General features: G+C 37.7%; 1 protein-coding gene across 1 annotated transcript in view; it reads right to left on the reverse strand.

The window, feature by feature from the left end:
* Positions 1 to 4096: 4096 nt before the first annotated feature.
* AMPD3 (adenosine monophosphate deaminase 3) overlaps positions 4097 to 10601 on the reverse strand; it is a 24011-nt gene continuing 17506 nt past the window's right edge. The window contains 5 exon segments of the mRNA XM_010177576.1: positions 4097 to 4273; positions 5216 to 5326; positions 6420 to 6593; positions 8078 to 8207; positions 10277 to 10440. Coding sequence (XP_010175878.1) covers positions 4097 to 4273; positions 5216 to 5326; positions 6420 to 6593; positions 8078 to 8207; positions 10277 to 10440 — 756 coding nt within the window.

Consider the following 10601-nt stretch of genomic DNA (forward strand, 5'->3'; position numbering starts at 1 on the left):
AAAATTAATCTTGACTGTAGCAGAATGTCTATGTTGATATTAACTATTTATTTCAATTTGCCATTTGTTGGCTTCCTAGTTGTGTTTTTTGTCAGATCATACTGCTTAAATTGTTTCAGTTGTGCCAGAACTGCTCTCCTGCTTCCAAATTCAGGTGTTTTGGCTCTCAGTTTAATATCAAGATGAGCCTTTGCTGCATGCCCTATCCAGATACCCAGTTTGGATGAGCAGGAAACCAAGAGATAATGGGGGCAGCCCTGCAATACAATTTTACTTCAGGACTTGATGCCAGGTCTTCAGAACAGTTGGTTTTCATTAACACTGAATTGCTTTAAGCCAGCTAAGCTTTTAGCTCCTTCTCTTCTCTGCTGTTTTGGGGTTTTTTCTGTTTGTTTGGGGGGGGGTTTTTTCAGTTTTAATGCTGGAGTAGTCCTAATTTTGGTTTAGTCTTCTGTAGTGCTATCAGTTGCATAGATTTTTAGTTCTACTTAAATGTGGAGATGTTTGAGCAGCTACAATTTTATGGAGAGGTATACACACACAAAACAACTAACCATATTCTTTTATAATTTATTTATTAGTGTAATGTTAAATGCTTCCACAAGAGGCAAAAGATAAACATCATTTAACCCAGGCACAGAAAGAAAAAGCAGTTTTTACAGACATCCCTCACCCACCTTTATCAGACTCAGATTTTAACTGGGCAATAGAACAGAAAGGTTTAGCCATAAGTAAAGAACAATATGAGAAGATAAGGTAGCTCTGGGGTGAGGAAAAAAGTGTATCACCCACTAGTAGAGCAAATGCCTTAAGTTTGCTAAAGCAACATAGCAGAATGGAAGAGCATCGCTAGAAGTTGTTCAGATAGATATGTTGTAAACATCCAATAACCATAATTAACCATTTTAGGTGAAAGTATAAAATGCTCTTAGCTAGCAGATTTAAGGAAGTCTTGAATAATGTTTCAACCTTAACACTAATGAAATGATGAGAAAATAGGATGTTCTCCCATTCTGAAGGAACATCCACCCCAATGATTACATACAACGCTGTTCTTCTAGTTCCTTTTGTTTGAGTAAAACATAAGCTGTGGTGTAACCAGGTTTGATCTCAGTACTGTCAGGGGTGGGCGGGGGATCAGCAACTACCCTGTTCTGCATGTGAGTAAATGTATAGAAACAGCGATTCAGATGTCAGTAACACTTCCACACTGGATCTGCCCTTCATTACACACATATCCTAAGACTGCGAAGTTATTTTGAGCATACATTAGAACAAGAGTGCAACTTTAAAAAAAGAAAAGAAGCTGAAGTTTAAGAACTGAACTTGAGAGTCAATAACTCTTGCCATTTTAAAAGATGACTGAAAGAGATGTCATAGTGGAAGCTTGAAAGGATATTGGTTTGTTTCCCTAAATATAACACTATTAGCTCAATTTATCCTTAAAAGCAGTACACAGGGAAGCACAGAAAGCAGAACACAAGTGGTCATGGCTACTTGTGTGTTACTGTTATTATTGTCAAAATCCTGATTACTGTGCATTGACTGAATATTCAAATTCAATTTTGTTTCTTTAATAAGAGCTACAGAATATTAGAACCTGATGTAAGGAAAACTGAAAAGTTATTAAACTTAGACAATTTTGGTATAATATTAAGAAAACGAAATAAGAAACTGCAAAAGCAGCACTAATAGCAATCTTCAGGTGAAACAACCCAAGTAACGTAATATTTATCAGATGAAAATACCTACAATTTAAATTCTTCAAACCAAGCACGTTGCTTATTTAGCCTGGATGCAGATGCTTTTCTCAGTTAAAAATGTTATGTTGATAACAACTTACTAGTAAGTTGTACTATTTATACAGCTAAAAATGCTTGAACCACTGTTCTCAGACTTCATCCTAACAAGATTACACTCACCAATCCTGCTAATGCATTATATGAGCTGCTAAAGTTTCTAACTGTGAGGCCAACAGACATTGTTGGCTAAGAACTCTGGACAATTTTACTATCAAACAGTTGAGCAGCATAGCACAGTTTCATACAAGTTTTAGCTGCACAAGGAATACAAAATCTGGCACTAGCTGGACACTACAGACATTAGGCGAGGTCACTGACGAGCTAAGTCAAGTCTCCCACCACCTCTCTGCAACCATATTTTGGATGAATGTTTGCAGGCACTGCAGCTCGCTATGCACGATGCTGGCTAACTGTCATGGTGATGGGATGGCCAGAACTCTGCTCCTTTGCCTTGGTCTCCTTTGGAACAGCCTTACTTCCAGGCTGCTTCCTAAGGGTCTTTAGGTTTAATCTGTCTTATGGGGCTGCACAGCTACAGGAGGTGACAGGGAATTTCCCCTTCCCTTACTTTGGTGCCATTTCCCTGCAATCACCATTCAGGACAGCAGGTACATTGAAAAAGTGTCCTTGTAGGTATTGCTTTGAACTGCCATGATATGAGGAGAGAGTGTATGTATGCCTTCAGTACTTATGTACATTTATGCTATTAATGAGATGTTTGGTACTGGTGATGTCACCACCGCTACTGGCTGCATTTACAAGGGAAAGTAAGACCTGATCAGCTCTTGAAAGGAAGGCTGTAGGTGCCCAAGCCCCAGGAGAAGGGCCTGGCCTATGAAATAAAAGGGGCATAAGATGCCTTATGTAGTAAAACATGCAGGGTTCTAGGTGTAGTGAGGCTCAATTGGCTAGTATTCATTACTTGCTTTTTATGCATTAATTCTGGATTACTGTACTAAGATGCCTAACTTCCCTATCTTGTATGATACCCAGGTCTCTAACCATAGGCTCAAGACCCTAGCTTAGGGACCATAGGTCTTCAAATTAAGTGGACTTACAGGCATCAACATCCTCTGCTGCCCCTAGCCTTGAGTCTTTTTTGGTGTGAAACTACATGCAGCTTCTACAATACATAGATACTATCATGTTATTACCTTCAATTCTTTCTGAAGGAGTAGTACTGTGTCTTAAAAAGGATGATCAAATAGAAAAAAGATTGAAAGTGATAAATATTCCAGTAGCTGTATTTTACTAGCCACTCCCATCATAAAGAAAAAGTTTAACATAACATGATTTGAAATGACACATTTCAAGTGGGCTAGCTTCTGTATAAATCGACAGTTTGACTTCTCATTCAACTCTGAATAAATACAAACTACAAACTAACACAAATGCGTAAAAAGATATCAGAAGTAGGACCAGAACCCAAGTCTGGAGTTTCTACTACTGATTCATAAGAACACTTCCTTTGTTCAAGTAAAAAATTTTACTTTACATGCAACCAAAATTGTCTGCATAAATTCCCAAGTAATTTGAACTGGTATGTCCACCATATTCCCATTACAAAGCAATAAAAAAGTGTTCTCAACTTTCAAGGCATAGTTTTCATGATGTAATTAGACTCATTACAATGTACAATAGTGGTGATTTTGACACCGTGTTTTCTACTTACTAGATTAAAAAGCATTAATCTGCTGCTTCACAAACACCCTGCATGACAACAGAAGTAATTAATTACTCATTAAACAAGACTACTGGATTTTGTTTTTTCTTGTTTTCCAGTATAACTGCTGAAACATTAAGATAAAAACTGTGTCAGAACACCCTCCAGAATGAAAGGGTAGCCTCCAAATTATGCACCCCACACAAATTGCTAATGAATAAAAGGTTAAGTTTACAAATGCTACGTGCCATGACTGTTAGTGAGATGAGCAGGACAAAAATAGGTGCGGGCATACTGTCAGAATCTGCAGAATCCTAAAGTGCATATCACAGATGCACTATGAATATTCTCCGTTGTTTTCCAAGCCACAATACAGTGCACAGTTAAGACAGTATGAAACAAATATTACATGATTCTGAATTTTCATTTAATATTTACAGCAATCTTACAAAGCCTAATGTTTGTAGAAACTGAAATTTTTGCAGTGAGAGTAACGCAAGTAAAAGATAACAGCAAATGCTGTTTACCTTCCACAGATATTCTGTACTGTTCAGTTATGTCTTGGTAGCATCAACGACAGATGATTCAATGTTAATAGGAATGAAATGTTCTGGTTTCTTTGAGTTTGTAACTACTTTGACAGAGTAGAAATCTCTTCTGTTCTCATAGCATCAGACAGGAAACTGAGTTCATTGCACAGTGTCTCGTACCTGAAGGCCATCCGGATCTGTGCAACATTTGTCTTTCGAATGTCATTTCCCTCAGGCCCTTCTTTACAGTAATTCACCCCTAAGAATTTCTGTTTTTCCTGTGAACGGGGTTAAGTGTAAAAAGGAAGAAGTCAGTTCAACTGCTTTAATTTATTGTGTAATTGAGTATTTATTAGTTGAATGACTCCAGTGCAAGTGAAAAGAGCAGCTTCAACGAGCTGGCCATTGAACTTTACCTCAGCGTCTCAACCAGTTTTGGAGATTTTAAGACCAAAGTTTATATAATTACTCAGCAATGCATTCAGTCTAGCTTGCTAAAACCCTTTGTACTAGTGTTCAGTCTTCACTACTACATCTTTCACGTGAGAGGTCAAAAAGAGGCTTAGGGGTTTTTTGTTAGTTAAAACAAGTGTTGTGCAAGAGGAAAAGTAGTGGTTGTTGCTAGAGAATATTGTAAGAAACAACAGAATATACTTGTAAAGCCCCTTCACATACCAGCTCCTTGAGAGGAATATTTAAAACTGACATTGAAGAGAGGGTGCTCTAAAATAAGTCCCAGAGAAAGCCTTGGAATTGCAGAATTTTAAAGCCAAAAGAGGATTTAATCTAATCTGACTGTCTATCTAAACCAGACTATTTTATGTAGTACTCCCTTCTAAGCAAAAACATGTCTTGCTTATGACAGGCAGTTTATTTTTACTCAATGCAAAACATGATGTATAAAGTTACTGGCAAAGGGATATCATCCAAATAATTAAAAGGTTCGAGAGTGGAGGCAGAACTGAGTATAAGCAGGCACCTGGTTTCTCTTCATCTTTTGGGAATTCCAAAACAAAGCTAATGAGGAAAAGTATAACATTAATACTTTTTTTTAATGTAAGACTGCATAGCAGATAGTTTGTGAATATTTCTGGAAAAGAGGATAAGGATGTGCACAAATACATCCCATAAGCACCTACTATTCAATTTCCAGACTATTGACTTCTCAGTTCCTATTTGCCCCAATGTTCACAAAAGAGATTTTTTTCAGCCATAATTACCTTATCTGACAATCCACTCTGTAGTACGCTGTTTCTTGCTATTTCACACAAGTCACAGGTACTTAGTTTCCACACCTGGGCTGCAATAGCATATTCTTCCATGAGAGCTTCCTGTTATCACCAAAATATGTTATTTATTAAATCATATGTAAATAGGGAATTTATACGTGCTCTTTAGATAGCTGTGAAAAATTAGATGTTTAAGACTTCAACATCATAATTACTAACAAACAGAATTGTTTATTTCAAATTTCCCAAGGGCAACTGTTAAATAGTTAATAGGCACTGGGTATCCAGTTATCTTAGTCTAAGAAATTGCAGTCCAGATCCTTAGAGGCATTTATCAGACACTTCACAGTGGGATCCCAGGGTATATAAATGCCTTGGAGGATCTAGTCGTAAATTGTTAATGAGTATGTACATACACAGGTAGTAGGGCAACTTCTCACTTCTAACCTTCCACAGAAGGAGGTTGTGGGCTGACTCTAGTGGGCTGCCATAGCTGAGGATCTTCCACACTATGTGTAACTCGGCTGGTGCTGCGTTACATCCATGCAGAAAGCCCCCAAAGAAGCTCTCCGACTTTTCTAGCAGAACATGTCATAGGCCAGAAGCAAGCCTGGGTGAAGCACGCCAGAGCTAAGTTTGTCCTCAGGACACAGACAAATGAGCACTGTACAGGCCACTCTAAGGCACAGCATGACTCAAGTCAGTGCCAACCACAAAACTGGGGCATCAAAACCAGTGACCAGGCATTTCTGTCCTGCCAGGCCACCCAAGGACAAGAATCAGTTTCAGTTTTCACTGAGCAAACAGCTCATATGCCATCTTCGGAGATTCCACATCGGGTTTTTGTAATGTACTTCCCCAGATTTATTAGCAAGGAAACTGGACTTTCCTGGCACTCTAGAGGATTGTTTATGAAGGCTCAAACCTCCCTTCAGCCTCATCCTTCATTCTATACTTCAACAGCCAACACTGGAGAGGCAAGAGTACAAAAGAAACATAATTAGGAAATCAGACATTTCCCTCTGAAACCTAACAGTGAGCAGTAGACTGAGAATGAGGAAGAATAATGAATGAAGTGACTGAAAGACATGAAACTTTATATCCTGAGGAATGATGTAAAATAGCTTTCAGGTCATTCTGGGCCTGTGTGGTGGTGTTGCCAAATTCAAAGACAAGTGCTTTTTGCAGTTCTTACCTTTGTATAATGAAACTGCATAGGATCATCTGTGGAGAGAGAGACGTGAAGTCCCTTATGTAGAAATTCCCGTAGTGGATTTTTTGAGTACTCCAGGAACAGGCTGTTGTTACTAAGTGGAGACATAGCAATGGGGATTTGTGCGAGATAGTAAAGATACTGGAGGACAGGACTCTGCAAAACAAAATACAATCAGCATTTAATGGTAATGGGAGACAATAAAAATAGAAAGATTTCCCTTGGATAAAATAGAAACAGTGTTACAGAGGGAGGACTAAGACCAAAAAAATTTAGGTTGACACTAAATTCTGACTTCTTTAGAAGACACTTAAAAGTCTGAATTTTAAATGTTACTGGTCTTTATAAAAATAATTTACATTCTTCAACATATATGTAATCTTTTTTAAAATACGGTGACTAATATTACTGGAGATTAGTAAGTATATATGACAGTTTGGGGCACTGTATTTGATACTGACTGCATACTTTCCCCCAAAACCTGAAGGTCACAGATAACAGATGCATAAGAACTACTAAGCAATTTGTTACTTTCAAAACTGCAGTTCAAAAGGTAAATTTTAGGAGCAGAAGTTTTAATTTATTAGAAGTCATGTGTTGCTGTTGCACATAATATAAATAATCTGTGGTCACCTCATCTCTGTAGCTATTTTTAGCTTAACCAACCTGTGAAGCTAACAAGTGTCTTTATTACTGTTATTATTATCTGCCATGCTGAGTTATCATACCAGGCTAAGCAGGACAGAGTGAAGAGAATGCTTTGGTCACATTCAGCCTTAGTACTACTCTGTCTGGGTCTAATTTTAGGATTTACTGGTTCTGAGCATAACATCAGGCATGATTTTAGGCAGAAATTTTCTTTGTTCTTGGATATGTTGAAAAATACAGAGAGAATTTTCCAGCATTAATCAGAAAATCCAACTAGTAACGAGAACTCCTTCCAAAAAATTACAGTAAACTCGGTGCAAGTCTGCCACCCACTGACCGATTATTTTATTACAAAACGGTGGCCTGGGCATGAGTTACGTGATGGTTTTTATTTCCTGATATGCCAGGAATGGTAATCTTTGTCCTGTCATAACAATCAAGTTGTATATGCAGTACTGCTGTGTTATAAAGGTATGTTAAATTTCTTCATCAAGTGATCCCAGTTACTCTAGATATAAATAAGTAAAACCTTAATAAGCTTCTGAAGGATCCTTGAAGTACTGGGACACCAGTCGGGGAAAATGACCTTTGTCCCTGCACAGAAGAGACTAGAGCTTTCACTAAATTCTTCTGGGACCTAAACCAGGGAGTAGTAACAAGTCTAAGCAGTTTTTTTCTATGTAATTTTAGGTCTGCTTGGAATAACCAAAACCAGGTGCCACCAAGTCTTTGACACATCTGAGCAGCTGATCTTCCCGATAAAGACGTAACTTTAAAATGTTCACTTAGGAAAAGCTGTATTTTTGTAGCTTAAATAAGAAATAGGAAATTCAGCTGAGCATATTTATGATCAAAGTGAAAAGTTGTATGTGTCTTGCTAAGAAAATTAATTTGGGGCTGCCCAGATAAAGTCAGTTTGGTGACCACTGTTTGAACCAGTGACTGATGTCTAAGCAGATAGCAGTTAGGTTAGGAGAGCAACCAAGCAATACCTTCTTCAAGAGCAATCCATGAGAAATGTTGTCTGCTGTCAGAAAGGCTGATACAAGGTGTGTGATAGACCCAGCTTCTCCACAGTGAGGTCGAAACAGAAAAGTACACATGCCTCTTTAAAATCTTTCCCTGAGAAGATTAAAGCAAGTTCCCTTAACAAAAAATGCACGGTTCTTCATCTATTTTGTATATTATTATAATTAATAAGGGAATTTTAAACAAATAAAAGTTACACATTCTCATACAGTTTGACATGACATCTAATCAGGCCTACCTATGGGCTGCTGTCAAAAGGGGCAGGTCCCTCCACCCAAGCCCCTTCCACCATCTGACATACTTGTGTCTTCCTTCTTTCCTTTCCCAGTTACATCTCATTTAACAATTGTTTAGCTACTGGGTGAACAGTTACTGAACTGATATCAGTTGAGGGAACTGGCAGATAGAAAGCTAAGAGAACTGATGCAACCTGTGGCCACATAATTCCTAGATTCAAAATGAGGGAAGAAGTGGAAGCACATTGCCAAGGGGTAGCTACCACTACCTAGTGTGATGACAACCTGCCATGTGACCAGGTTAAGTGCAGCATAAAACCACACCCTCAGTAGCAGAGAGATGACCTAGGAGTGTTAAAGTTAGCACACTAGATTTCACACTATAATTTTTAGAACTATTTTATTTTTATCATCTGTATTAAAAATGATGCTGGGTTTTAGGTTATAGTGTAGCCTGTTATTCAGTGCAAACAAATGTCCCATAACTATTTGTAGATATTCAAAACAAAGAATTTCAACAAGGACTGCTGGAGTATAAGGCAGTTGTAGGATGGATGTTTAGTAACATTTCTCTTGAAAATGCATGTGAGGATGTAATCTGTCCTTGCTGACTTCACTACTACTACAAAAAGTATAAAACAGTCTTGCAATGGACTGGCTATGGTGCCTCAAATACTCAGTGTGATTAACAGGGTGAACAGTTTTACTGACTCATTGCTGAATTGTGTCATTATCTCACCTAGCTATAAAGAATATTTAATGATTATCTAGGGAGATTTTCAAATAGTTGAAAAGATCTTGAGGTAAAAAAGAAATGCGTAAGTTCTGACAGAATCTCTGTCTTTGGAAAAGAAAAAAACAGACTACAGAGAATGTAATGGAAGGAAAGACAAAGGAATGTCCTGGATACCTGCTGTACTGTTCCATTATAGAACTAAAACTAACAACTAGGCCTGTTTGTTGCAGCTACGAGGTAACTTAAGGTGGATGTTTTTATTCCAAGTTTTGATTATATAGGGCGGTAGAGAAAGAAATGCTTGAGGTAGCAGTGAAAGAGAAGAAATAACATTTTGAATGTTAACTTAGATAAGACCTGTTAAAGTGACAAATCTGTGTGCCTCCTATAAGAAAATCAGAAAATGTTTTATAAATAATAATGAAACACATCCTTGCAAGGTAAGTAATGACACTGTAATATCAATGGATGGCCTCACTGTGCCTCACTTTTAGTCAGTTGTGCAGATCAGTAAGTGAGTCAGCCACAAAGTCAGGAACATAACCTCAAGTTGAATTTCAGGCTTTACTGAGCCTGATGCCAAAATCTGCTTTTACAGTCATGATCACACATTCAGTATCATAACTCCCTGCATTACTTGCCTAGACATTGGTCTCAAAAGTAGTAAAACTGAATGAGTCAACAAGCATGCTGAAGTAAGTTAGCTAGATGTGCAGTTTACAATTATATCCTCGTCTGTCTTTGATAACAGCAGCAGCCCTTAGACCAGTATTTCACAACATAACTTTATATCTCTTAAATTACCAGGAAATAACAAGCTACCAAGAAGTGCATTACATTTGGAAATCCACTGTGAATCTAAGCAAAGGTCAACAAGTCAGTTTTGTGGGGTTTCTTCTTCTGTTTTGTTTGATATATTCAGGTTTAAGGAATTTGCAAAACAAAAATACACATAAATGTCAAACCAAGATATTAATCTGCTGCCGTTACAATTTCTGAATATTTAATTTGAATTCACTTTGCAGTTAATATTTTCAAAATAACTCATGTACTCCTCTTAAGACTCTTTAAAATAATTCAAGATAACCTTTGCTTCAAAAGATACATGATCTAGACACTGACTTAGACTGAGACCAAGATCGTTTATTTTTCTTTCTAAAAACTTGTAAGAGAGAAAAATGACTACTTACTTCCTAAGGTTGTTGAGCAACATGATGTTCACATACATATAATACAAATAATAGCTATACGGGGGATTCTTCTCACTGGTCCAGAGGTCAGGGTTAAGGCTCTTGTCAGAGAACATGTGGCCACTATGTTTGGATTCATCATCAACACTGTCAAAGCCAGTCACCTGGTGGGAGGAGATTCACAGAAATCACTGTTTTCAAGAAGCAAACTTCAACATTACTTACTCTTGCTCCAGGACTTGCTTGTACAAAGCATCTACTTCTCTTTCTTCTTTTCCTTCCTTATGGTAGCAGTCCTGCTGCTCTGCCCTTCTACCATACCATG

The sequence above is a fragment of the Antrostomus carolinensis genome, unplaced genomic scaffold (assembly GCF_000700745.2).
Source record: "Antrostomus carolinensis isolate BGI_N321 unplaced genomic scaffold, ASM70074v2 scaffold42791, whole genome shotgun sequence".
Classification (NCBI taxonomy): Eukaryota; Metazoa; Chordata; class Aves; order Caprimulgiformes; family Caprimulgidae; genus Antrostomus; species Antrostomus carolinensis.